This window comes from Cynocephalus volans, chromosome 5 (genome assembly GCF_027409185.1).
Source record: "Cynocephalus volans isolate mCynVol1 chromosome 5, mCynVol1.pri, whole genome shotgun sequence".
In the NCBI taxonomy this organism is placed as follows: domain Eukaryota; kingdom Metazoa; phylum Chordata; class Mammalia; order Dermoptera; family Cynocephalidae; genus Cynocephalus; species Cynocephalus volans.
The window spans coordinates 155798709-155811832 of NC_084464.1; the positions used below are offsets into that span (position 1 = coordinate 155798709).

General features: G+C 47.4%; 1 protein-coding gene across 2 annotated transcripts in view; it reads left to right on the top strand.

Annotated features, from left to right (window-relative positions):
* Positions 1-13124, top strand: part of ZDHHC14 (zinc finger DHHC-type palmitoyltransferase 14) — a 277367-nt gene that overhangs the window by 190856 nt on the left and 73387 nt on the right. For both annotated transcript variants that reach the window (XM_063097900.1, XM_063097902.1), the window contains exon 3: positions 9458-9616. In XM_063097900.1, coding sequence (XP_062953970.1) covers positions 9458-9616 — 159 coding nt within the window. The remainder of the gene's footprint in view (positions 1-9457; positions 9617-13124) is intronic.

Sequence of the window (13124 nt, forward strand, 5' to 3'; positions counted from 1 at the left end):
AGCACTGCCTCCCCCTTGCAACAATTAAAAATGTCTCCAGACATTTTCAAATTTCCCCTGGGGGGCAAAACTGCCCCGGGCTGGGAACCACTGCCATAGGTGATGCTAATCATTACCCAAGTTTAAGATTTACCATTAAATACGATTTGTTTGCACACTTAAATTATTAAAAATCCACATTCTGGGTTTATCTGTCCTTTTGAGTATACACCACAAAAGAACAGAGGACTTGTCTGGTTCACCACTGTATCCACAGCACCTAGGAGACTGGCATAACACAGGTACCTAATAAACATGTGAATGAATGAATGAATGAATGAATGAATGAATGAAACTAGCGCCGGGTATGAAGCTCATTCTTTGAGGCTACCTTTTCCATTTTCTATTAAGTAGACAGAAAAAGGTTGCTTTGCCTGTTCTCCACAAATATTTCCATTGTTTTTTCCTTAATTCCTTGTTAAAGCCCTAAGTAGTCAGGTTCTCATGGGGCTAAAAAGTGCCATTAAAAGTTTTCATCTAACAAATGTTCTTTTCTTGACAAAGTTCTCTCCTCATGGAGATCAGTCACATACTTCCTTTATGACCAAGCCCAGAAAAAGCCCAAATACTCTGCGTTTTCTAAACCAAATTATCTCCTACAGCTCAAAACCAGCTTCACGTTCAGAGAGAGGTGCAGGTGTGAGCCACCATGTGGAACATGGGGTTTGTCGCCTGTGCTCACCATTTTCCCCTTTTGTGCCTGTCACAGCCCCACTGCTTTTTAATCTTTCCCACCTGCGGGGCAGGAGCTTCAAGGACACACGCATGAGTCAGAGAGTCACTCACCCCTGTGCACCACCCCCTTCACAGCTAGAAAGTCCCCATGCCTGCTCCTTCAGTTCCTTGGTGCCAGCATGTCCCACAGGGCAGGCCTTTCATGTCCTGCTCTGCTTGTGATGACAGGACCACCAGCGTGGGTCTGGGCCCCAGTGGAAAAAGTGTGCAGCCCCATGCCTCCAGCAAGGGCAGGCAGGCTGACCCTCTCTCTCCCAGGTCCCCTTCCAGATCCCCATCCCAGTCATCTGTGGTACCTTCCTCCACTGCCCACCCCTCCCTCCTAGACCCTCCATGGAGGGTCCCTCTCCGAGTCCATGCAGCCTTGGGTTATTCCCACCTATCTGAGCTTGAGCCTCTGGTCCCCTGCAGCAGCCTGTCCACACCCTTCCTGTCTCTGTGCACGCGACCCGAGCGCTCTGGGCAGGACGGCTAAGTCCCTCCTGCCAGCTGCGGTTCCCTCCTGCCCCGCTGGCCTCCACTCCTGCACCACCGACCCCTCGTCCAGAGGAAGCCTGAGGACCTCCCCACCAGCATCCACCCCGCACATCAGCACCTCCGTGCTGGAGGGCCACAGGCCGGAGGAGATCGCTGGGTGGCAGGAGGTCGTGCTTAAGTCTACTGGGAAACGCTGCTCCATAGGAAAGCGGGTGGGTCTCCGCGGCTCCAGGGCACACACTGGCCTCTGAGAGGGACCTATGGGATCCGGGGTTTCCTGGTGTGTCTTATGCAGGTTAAATGACTCAGCAATACCGTGTGCTACTTGTTCTTTTTTTGTTACACTTCTTCCCTTGGATTTTCACATAAATATTATCTTAATATAGGTACAATTTTATATCCTTCCCCCTGCCCACTTAACATTACAAACATTTCCCAAATAAGGAAACCGTTCTCTTATTATTACATATTTAAAATACATTTTTTGGTCACTCCTTACTTTTAAACATGGGTGTACCTCAAGGCTCCGCCCTGGGCCCTACAGCTTTCTGACTTCTACTCTCTCCCAGGTGAGCAGATCAATGTCGTGGCTGGATATTTATCTCCAGCCGAGGCCCCTCCTCTTAGATCCAGTTCTGCATATGCGCTGCCGAGAAAACATCTCCCCCTCACCCCTACCCCCCACTGCACCTGGACAGAGACAGCCCTGGACTCTCCTAGCTCCCTGCCTCAGCCGGAGCCAGGGACTCATCCTGGTCACCTGTCTGTCTCATTCACTTCGTCCATTAATCACTGGTGTTTCCACTATGAATTTTCTGGAATGTATCTGCTTTTCTCTCCATCACCACAGCCTTCACCCTATTTCAAGCTAGCACCCTCTTGAGCTTGTATTTCAAATCCCTCCTCACTGGCCCCAGATCCATTTTTGCTTCCCCATCCAATCTGTCCTTGACACTGCAGTCAGTGTGATACTATTTAATTGCCTGCCTGATCACATTAGGACACAGCACGGAACCCTTCTTGGCTTCTGTATTAGTCAGTGCCCTCCAAAGAAACAGAACATATATATATATATACACACACACACACACACACACACACACACACACACACACACACACAGATATATATATATATATATATATATATATATATATATATATATGTTTGGGGGGACGTTATTTTAAGAACTGGCTGTGCCATTGCAGGGAATGGCACATCTGATATCTGCAGGGCAGGTAGCAGGCTGGAAAGTCAGGTGACAGCTGATATGGCAGTCTTGCGTCCGAATTCGGCAGGCCAGCAGGCTAGAAGCTCAAGCAGGGTTTCTACACCGCAATCTCAAGGAGAATTCCTTCCACTTCAGGGAACTTCAGAATTTGCTGTTAAGGGGCTGGCCCCATGGCTCACTCGGGAAGCGCCGAGGCCGTGGGTTCGGATCCTATATAGGGCTGGGCGGTGCACTCACTGGCTGAGCACGGTGAGGGCGACACCAAGCCAAGGGTTGCGATCCCCTTACCGGTCACAAAAAAGGCAAAAAACAAAAACAAAAAAAAAAACTGGCAGCTGACCAAACGATGGGGCACATAACTTAGCCAAGCTGACACGTAACATTAACAATCACAGCTGCCTCTTGCGCTTAGGATGAAGGCAAATATCTCAGACCCGGTTACGAGGCTCCAAGGGTGTCGCCCCTGCCTTCCTCCTCTCTGATTTCTCCTGTTCACTGTGTCCCAGTCACGCTGGCCTTCCTCCAGTTCTTGGACACACGGTCTCTTTCCTGTCCTGGGCCCAGTACACAAGCTGCTCCCTCTGCCTGAAGTGCCTTGCTCCTTGCTGCCAGCCCTGCGTATGTGCACATGTGCATGCACACCCCACACGCTGGCCAGAGAAGCCCGACTCCATCCTCCCTCAGATCCTGGTTCAAATGCTCCTGCTTCTGGGAAGAGCTCCCACACCAGGCAGATGTCCCTGCTTCTCTAACTCAAAAATAGCACAACGTGGGACAATACACTTAGTTGCATGATTTCATTCACAAATAATTTACTAGACTTGAAGTCCTTGAAGACAGAGACCAGGTTCATTTTGCCCAGCAGGGTACCTCCAACACCCATAGGTGGTGAGTGAGAAAATGATTTGGAAAAGTCTACCTGGGCCCTCAATGTCATCTTTCTTCCATTCCTCATAGGACTCATTTGGGCAAATGTGGGGCTGCCCTTGCCTGTGGCTTTCTCCACCCGGTTGGTTTTTGTTGTTCTCTTGCTCCTGGCGTGGCAGATAGATACTCTCTGTTCCTGAGACCAAGTCCAGGAGCCTCCTCTGTCCGTACATGAAGCAGTGTGGCTCAGGTTGGAAATTCTGCCCACGTGAGCTTAACCTCAGGCATCAGTTTCAGTCCTTGACAAACACTGAAGACAAACACAGTGAAGCTTCCAGCTGGAGGAAGAACACCGGGGCCCTCGCCCTTCAGGAGCTGTCATGTGTACATTTGTATATAAGCATCTGTAAAGACAAAGCTGCTGCCGTCCAATATAATAGTAAGAAAATATTCACATTTACTCTCGTGAGTGGAAACCTAATCAATACAGGCCAGATTTTGCTCTACTTTTTTTTCCCTAACAGTGAAAATAATAGGAGTTGACTCATCCAACATCTAATCATTGTTAATATTTTCCTTTGAGCTTGGAAGTTTACAGACTGTAAGCCAAGAGATCGTGTTAAAAGGCTCTTAAATAGCCGTCTTCCTTCATGATAGATCAACCATTCCAAGGTCAACCATGTCCTAAATGCTGCAGAGCATCAATGAAGGCAGCCTTATGAAAATATAAGATTTGTTAGATCCACCAGCTGTGTGTCACCAGCATCTACCAGCTGTCGTCGGCCAAATCAGTAGATGCATTCATGAAGTCTTGAATGTAAAGCAGATCACGTTTTCCCTGTGACTTATATCCTAATGCAGAGATGCTTTATCTTCACTCTGACTAAACTATTAGCAGAGGTTCCTACCACTCTGGCCGATGCTCTGCCAGCTGGGTAATGGTCTATGAAACTTAAATGCACCAGGGAATGCCCCTGTTCCAGAACCTTTTGGCAAAGAAAGAATCTTAATCTACATCTTTTGTAAATCGGGGTTTTTCCCTTTACATTTTAAAAATCAGAGCCCAATTACTTTATATGGTAACTCAGTTCAACAATTTGGTGCCTGAATCGGGTGCAGGAATAAATAAGATGGGAGACAAATGGGTCTCTCGGGATGTCAGCGCTCTACTGTTCCTTCAGAAAGAAAAGATGACATCTTTCAGAGAGTAGCTTTGAAATGCAGACATATGTCAACAAACAACTTTCACAAGGCCTCTGGTAAGCCTAGGACTTCTCTTTGAGTGAAACACCTTGGTCAACAGGTCCTTTTGTGTCCTTGAGCTCACACACTGAACAGTCTCCCCTTCCTTTGTCCCCAGCTCCCCTAAGTTTTTGCCCACAGGCCTGATTTTGAGGTTATGCTAGACACAGATACAGATATTATCCTGCTTCCGTGCCCACAGCTCCCAACAATCTGGGGAGAAAATGTATGTAGGAAAAGACCATTGCAGGCTTTTAAGTTTTCTTTCAAAATGCTTGTGTATAAAAAATGTCCTTAAGAAATAGTGACTCACAAACTTGTAGAACTGCTAGAGGTTTTCTTCCCCCCAAATTCTAATGTTCTTATACCATTAGCTATTGTAGACTTGGATTATTCTTTTTCAATAGCTATATTTAAACCACAAAGAGCAGCCCTAACAAGCAGAGGTGCAATTGTTACCAACAAACCGCCCCCTCCCAAAAAAAGACCAAACCAAAAATCAGAATAATTGCGGATTAGAGCAGGAACACCACCTTCTGCTTTGCCCTTTGTGCCACGTAGCACAGGCCACGGGTGCCGCTGGTCTCCATGGAGGAGAGAAAGACTTCACAAACAGCCATCCGCCTCAGAATGAACACGGAAGAAAAATTGCTTTTGTCCTAAAGTTTGTATTTGAAGCCCTCAGTTTCAAGGCCCCATTATTCACATCGGCCCTGGACACAGGCGTGCCTGAAAGCCATTGGTGTATTATGTGAAAGAAACAGCAATTTGGGGGTTACCCTGAGGTAGAAAGCTGCCCTCATGCCCGGCCCTCCTGGTGAGGAGGTGGCGCTGACTCACCCTGTGAAATCATCCAGATCAGCAGCAGCTTTTGGACAAGTTTAAGGTTGGCCAATGGGTACCACATTCAGTCAGACAGGGGTGTTCTGTCGCACCGCAGGGCGGCTATGGTTAACAGTTTTGTACATTACATAATAGCTAGAGGAGAGGCTCTCGAATGTTTTCATTCAAAAATGATAAATGTATGAGGTGATTGATGCATTAACTACCCTAACCTGATTATTCTTATATAATAGTGTGTGTAGGCATGCAGCAGTCCTCCACTGCTTGAGCACCTACTGTGTGCTAGAACATGAAAGTGGGTAAGGCGTGGTCCCTGCCCTTGAACAGCGTCCAGAGGAAGACATGAAGACAAAGCCTTGTCGTAGGTACGGGGTGTTCCCCTAGCCTGTAAACCCCACCAGCAGAGAAAACGTCAGTTTCATTTCTGCTGTGTCCGCAGCTCCCAGCACAGGGCAGCACCTAGCAGAAGTGCAATACAATCTACTGGCCGTAGAAGTCCATGAGCTAAGTACCATGAGAGCCCAGAGGAACAAACAAGCAACTCTGGGAAGTGTTCTCACGAGAGAAGCTTGAACTGTGCCTTTAAAGAGTACAGACAGCAGGAAGGGGCTCTGAACTGGAGAGAACATCTCGTGCCAATGCCTGGAATGACGAAACAGTGTCACCTGCTCAGGGAAACACACAGGCCACTGTGAGTTGAGCAAATTCTCCATGCAAGATTGTACCGCAGGAAGAGAAGAGCTAAGTTCAAAGACAACCTTGGGTGCCTCATGGGAGGCCCAAATTTCTTGTCAGACCTGCTTTTAGGAAGGTGACTTTGAGGGCTGTGGAAAGAAGGGAACGGATCAGATCATATCCAAATGGGTGGGTGGCAAGACCGGCCAGAGCCTGGCTGTGCTCACCAACAGCAGAACCCCTTCCAGGGCCCCAGGGGTCCTCCACAACCCCTGGCCCAGGATTTTGCTTAGAGTAATTTCTTCATATATATTGGTTGACTTTTTATTTGTTTAGTGCTCTGGTCCTTCTGTCACTTAATGGCATAGCTGCACCCTGATCCTCCCTAGGTCTTCTGATCCTCCCATTTCCTTTACATAAAGACCTCTCCAAATCTCCAAATATTTAGTCAACAGGTTTGGGGCTTAATTCTTAAGCTTCAGTTTACCTTGTCTGTTAAATTCTAGCCTTCAGCTCACTTTGTATCAAAGGTTTAATCTTTCAAAAAACATACTTTGGAACTACAAGATCCATAGAGTTGGTCTTAAGGAGCTCAAACAAAGACTCATTTTTCCAAGTCACTGCTACTTAGAGCTAGGCTTTTTAAGTAGTTCCAGTCTTGATAAGTTTGTCATTCCTGATTTTAAAATATTTGCCTTCACAATTCAACTTTAAAACTTTTCTGATTAAATGACCACAAATGTTTGATTGTATTAGTATTTTTTTAATAAGCCTACATCTGACCTTCTAGTTTTTCTACCCATGTTTGCAACAGCTAAAGAGATACAGTAGATTTCACAGCTGACATAAAGCTACACAGGCACCAAATTATGAATCATTTAAGCTTCAATGGCACCCAGTTGGTGCCCCTAGAGATCTGACCTTATCTTTCATGTGTTCAAAGCCAGTTATTTTTACCCTGATGCTCAGGGTAAAACCTCTTGGTTTTCTCCTCATCACAGAACTGCTGAGATGCCTCCCTCTTCCCAATGTACGTGGTTTTGGAGCTCAGCTCCTCTCCAGATGCCTGCTGAACTTAGCACCACTCGATAGGACAGCCACCTGGGGTGCCAGGCCGGTGGGGCACATGTCAAAAGAGGGTATTCTGCTTGGCAAGGCCGCTAGAGTCCTTGGGATGGCTCCACGGCTGCTTAATTATTCTAAGCAGAAGGGTGGTCCTCGGGAAAAGAGAAAGTAGAAGGGCTGCTCCTTGCTATTTCCTCCCTCAGCTGCTCCTGAACTCTCTGTCCTCTCCTTTTCCAACCTGCTTGTGGAACTTTAATTTTCCATGCATAGCAAATGGCCGAGAGCAGCTCAAAATGTTCTTCCTACCACTAGGATTGGTATTTTCAAAAGTACCAAAGCTTTAGGCTAAAGGGCTAATGACAGACTTCCAGGCCTCTGACAGACTCTTAAAGAAGATTGGGGGTACATGGGCAGGGCGGGGGGCATACCTGTTGGAGCCTCTGTGAGCTGTGGATTCTGTCAGTGAATGACAGCAGCCCTGCTGGGGCAGGAGACACAGCTCTCCAGGTACCAGCTGGTCTAAATCACAAGTATTCAACATGAAAACACTTGAGTGGCTGGGTGTCTTTTGTGATATGGGCCCTTCATCTGAGTGAAACTGTGTTCTCTAAGTTTAGCTCTTTATCATTCAAGTTAGTGCACTTGAGTACATAATAAAGAGGCATATTATGAAGGTATGGACTGGGGAGTACTTAGGTACCCTAGAGAAGGGTTCTCTAACGTCAAAGTGCATGAATCACTGGGGAATCTCAGTACAATGTGATTCTGATTCAATAGTCGGGAAGAGCAGATAATCTGCCTCTCTGTAAGCTGTCAGCTGACATGATGCTGCGTGGACCACACTTGGAACTACAAAGCCCTAAAGCAAGGGTTCTCAACTTTGGCTGCATATTCACATATCTGGGGAGCTTTTAGAAATCTTGATGCCGGACTGTACCTGGCACGAATGAAATTAGAATCTCCAAGGGCGGGACCAAGATAGCAGTAGGTTTGCAAGCTCCTCAGATAATTCCGGCCCAGGTTGAGTTTGTATGAGGAGCTGAGTACACGATGGGGCTAATTCCTACCACTTGAGAAATAGACCTGAAGTATGTTGCGACCATCGCTCTCTGATAGTGTGTCCTTTAAGTGTGTATGAATTCAAATGAACAGTTACCTTAAACGTCACCAGCTCTGAAGTTTCCCAGGGCTGATCCAGCCTCCAGGGGCGGCTCCACCTGTGTTTCTCAGCCACGGAGTCTCAGCTGAAGCCCTCACCACTGCTGTGGCTGTTCTCCACCCACCTGTGGCCTCCTGCTCTTGACTGCACAGCTAGCTGCCCCAGGTCCTTTTTGGCAAGCCTGATAGGGCCATGAGGGGTCTAGGAGAGAATAAACCTGGAAGTTTTATCTTCCTGTAGAACAAGGGTTCTCAACCCTGCTGCATATTAGAATAACCCCAGGCCATGGTGATATAGTGGATCTCGGGCAGGGTCCATGCCTTAGGCAAGTTTTAAAAGCTCCCCAGGTGATTCTAATATGAAATCAGAGGCTGTCAAATAAAATGACACTTTAAAAAATAGACATATTTGTATTTTCATCCACATTTTTAGAACTAATTCTAAAATTAATAAAAGGTGCTGTTCAGATCATAAATGAAATATAGAAGTGATTTTTAAAATACATATTTAGTGATTTAAAAGTACATATATATATTTTAAAAATCTGTATCTCCCTCTCATTCTATCCCATCCATGGTAGTTTTGAGGAGGCCAGTGGGCAAAGTGGGGAGTGACTTGAGCTGGATTTGGAGCCCGCCATCCGAGAAGTAATGTTAATTAGGGCACTGTGTCAATTAGGGCAAGGCTAGCCCCTGCACCAAAACCCAGACCTCAGCGCAGACCACAGTGGGGGTTTGCTGCTCATGGAACTGTACGGGCCAGGGAAGAGCAAAGAGGAGAGACAGTCCTCTGTGCACTCATTCAGGTGCCCCAGCTGTGGCTTCCAAGGTGGCCCCGGGGGCATCTCCCGTGCCCAGCAGGGAGGGGGAGTGGGCGGGGCCACGCATGTTTGCTCCCCATTGGCCAGAGCGCAGCACGTGGCCTCCCGCCCACCGGCCGGGTGTGAACTGGAGAGGCGGGTCCGAGGCCGAGCGCAGGTGCGCAGGGTCAGCCCCGAGGCCTGGCGAGGACAGCGGCGGTGGCGGAACAGCCAGCCTGCTGGGCCCCGCCGCGGGGTGGGGGTGCCCGCGGAGGTCCAGCGATGATCTGAAGGGCGTGAGCTCTTTCTCTTCTTTTCTCCACAGACGTCGCAAACGGCACCAGTTCAGGGGGGTACCGCCCGCCTCCCAGAACCAAAGAGGTCATCATCAACGGGCAGACTGTGAAACTGAAATACTGTTTCACCTGCAAGATTTTCCGGCCCCCTCGTGCCTCCCACTGCAGCCTTTGCGATAACTGCGTAGGTGAGTAGAGCGCAGGGCGCCCTGCCGGGCGTGCGGCCTTGCGGCGGGCGGGAAAGGCCGTGCAGGGAGCGGCCCCTGCCTCTGCACAGACCGTGCTGGGGACAGCCTGCGCCCCGTCCCTCTGATCCTTCGCGACTGAAAACTCAGGGATGGCGTACCGCACCGTGTTTGTCTTTTGCTACTGGTCGCTTTCACCAGGCCTGGAGCTACCTAGCCACTTTCTACTTTTTCCCTTTTACATCCTGCACCGCCCTAGGCGTTCTCCACCCCCAGCACATGCACAAGGTCGGGGCTTTGCTCCTTGGGCTGTCAGATCAGCAGGCCCTTGATATACTCCTAAAAAACATCTCACTCCTGCATCCCTCCATTGCCCGTAGGAGATGGACTTTGTGCAGTTGTCTTCTCCCCAGTCCTCGGAGGGGCATTTGGGGTGGAGAGCTGGAAGCACTGGATCCCATGGGAAGGAAAGAGGCAGAGGCCAGGAGATTTCTCATCCTGTGTCTAAAGTTACGATCTCTACCCTTCCCAGAGACCACCAATACCTTTCCTCTCTGTCCGGTGGCTTTCTCCAGGACAGACTAGGGAAAGAGGCAGACAGAACTGAAAGCACAGGGGTTCTTGGTTGTAAAACTTGGCCCTACCCCTGACCCAGCCCAGGATTTGTACAGCTGACGTGGGTGCCAGCCCCTTGGAATTATTTGGCAAGCTTTTCCTGTCATTTCAGACTGAGAGCTGCCATCCACACCCACAGACCTGCTTCTTTCCTAGGCTGGAGCTCCTTAGAGATGAGGTTGGTAAGGAGATGACAGAAGACCTAAGTGAAAGGAACAGTAGCAAGGAAAGAACGAAGGCTTTGCCACAGTGGGCAAGATCCACATTTCCTCAGCCCCATAGCCTGCGTCTAGTAGAAGTGACCAAGGATATTCCTGGGAGAAAAAGCATGGAAATCCTGTTATCGCATACCTGAAAGTCTAGGAATACGCCTCAAAACAAACCTTGTTTCCCTTAATAACACATTATTGATTGCCAACACTCTTCTTGAGTCAGAATTTGTAGTCTCAGTTCTTGAGAAAAATAAAATTTTATAATGTACTTCCTGCTTGCAAAGCAGTCTTCTTTTTATTTGTCTTAAATTTATCCTAACTTTAATAATCTACAATTTAGTACAAAGTTCATGTTTTCCCTATCAGGCCTTGTCTTGGTTTTATTAACTTAGATAAATTGCTTTTAGCCTTTGCCTCCCCCATGGAACAGAATGGAATTTTCCATCTTTCCCATGTAGTAAATAGCCTACAGTAAAGAGCCTGGGATCTGACACTGGATGTCTGAATCCAAATACTAGCTGTATGACTTAGACAAGCTACGTAAACTCTCTCTGCCTCAGTTTTCCAATCTCTACAGTGGGGTTGATAACAGTATCTACCTTGTGGGACGGTTGAGAGAGTCAATGTGTTGTCACAGGTGAAGCACTTGGAAGGGTGCCCAGCGCATAACAAATGCTCATTAATTGTTAGCTGCTACTACTGTTATTACTATGGCTCCCTTGATGCTTTTGGTTGGCTTTTCTGGACAATTTCTTGATCTACTGTAGCCTTCTGTAGACCAGAACTACACCTTGTCCTCCATGTAGGGACACGCCAGGGTTTCTACGAGGCACATGACAGCTTTTGTTTGATGTCTGATACCTGGCAACACCAGCCCAGTGGCATCCCAGGCCCATCTTATGGACACTTTTAAGCCACAGAAGTATGGAGGCTTAAACATCTTCAGGGGAGCAAATCTGTAGGGATTCCCAGGACCTCCCTTGGATTATAATTTTGAGCTCTGGGCCTGTGAGACGATGGACTATAACAACTGATACTTGTTCACACAAACTCTTCTGTTACCTTGCATACCTTCTCCTGTAGGTCTGAATACTTATTCTAGTCTGCGTCTTGATAAATTTGTTATCTACAGACCTGAAGAGTCTTTTCTTTTTATTACTTATAAAGATTTTTACCCATTTCTAGACACCCCACTGTTTTCACTCGTTCATTTTTTTATCAATTTGTCTCAATCCTCTGTTTCCTGTCTCTAGGCTACATTCTGAATCATGATAAAAAAACTTTCTCCCACATTTCATAGTGACATTGTTTTAAAATTACCTTTGGATTAGTATTAGACACTTTACAAAAATTCATATAATCACTCACATTTGTTCCCTCCATTGCCCAGAGGTGTACATGTCCCTTGAAGAACCCTGATGAATTAGACATAAAATTCCCTTCCCAAAATTATATATGCCCCTCTTCAGGTGATGGTGTATTTCTGCCATAGTGTGACTGTTTAAGACAGTATCCTCTGTATAGAATCTACCAGCTGTGAAAATAAGAGCCTTCGGTCTCTGTTACCCAGGACCAGGTCTGCACTTCTCTGATAAATCAGAGTCGCAATGGCAGTTCAGTGTTCCACAGCACGTGGTCGTGTTCTGTAATTGGGAGACTCAGAAAGGGAAAGGAAAGCAGAGGAAGTGGGAAAGTTTGGGGAGGGGTCAAGAGGAACTAGACTGGAGCCAGGGAGCTCACTGCCAACAGCAGCCTCTAAGTACTGTTCTGTGGTCCTGGGGCTGGAGTTGACAAAGCCTACCTGAGGCCCGGCCACATGGAGGACAGGGGAGAAGAGTAGCATGTGGTTGATTTAAGCTAAAGCTGCTCACAGCAGTTTACAAAAAACCTACACAGTTATTCAAACCTACAGAGCTTTGGTTTTAATTTCCAGTTAATTATACGACTCTTGGGCCTTTGGAGTGACTGATGAGCAGACCAGGGAATTGGGCTTTCTGCATTCGGGAAAATAGATTGGAAAGCAGATGTCTCCCACTGAGAAGTGTAATTGCAGAGTTTGCCACTATTTTTTTTTAGACAGAATGTTTTTACTGAAAGAATTCTACTTTTTGCAGCAAGGGGAAAAGTACAGTGCTGTGTTAAAAGCCAAGGTTGGGACATGTGGCTTTCCTTCCTCTGTAGTGCGTGGGTTTGTGTTGGTACTTCCCAGACCAATATGTAAATGTCACTCTGCACTGGGAGAGGAGAGAGGAAAAATGCAGCTTCCCAAGCAGTTGGGAAAAATATTTTTCTTTATTAAAAAAGTTTGAAATGAGAGCAAAGTCATAGAGGCTCTGCATTTTTAGCTGAGGGAAGAGCCTCTTAGGGAGCAAACTCTGCAAATATAGAGCTGGTTAGCAGAGCCTAGTGGTTGGGGACCTGGCTCTAAGGACACACAGACCCAGGACTGAAATCTGGTCCTGTCATGGAATAATACAGGAACCTAGGCAAGTTTTCGGAACACTCTCAACTATCTCCACATCTTCAGAATGGGGTGACCCTAGTGCTAGCCTGTAGGTTGCCTTTATGGATTAAGTGAGGTCGTGCCCGCCAGAGCAGCCAGCACAGGCCCAGCGTACACCAAGGGATCAGTAGGTGCTCGCTATTGACAATGTTCTCATCAGGAACAGGGAGAGTGTTGCTGT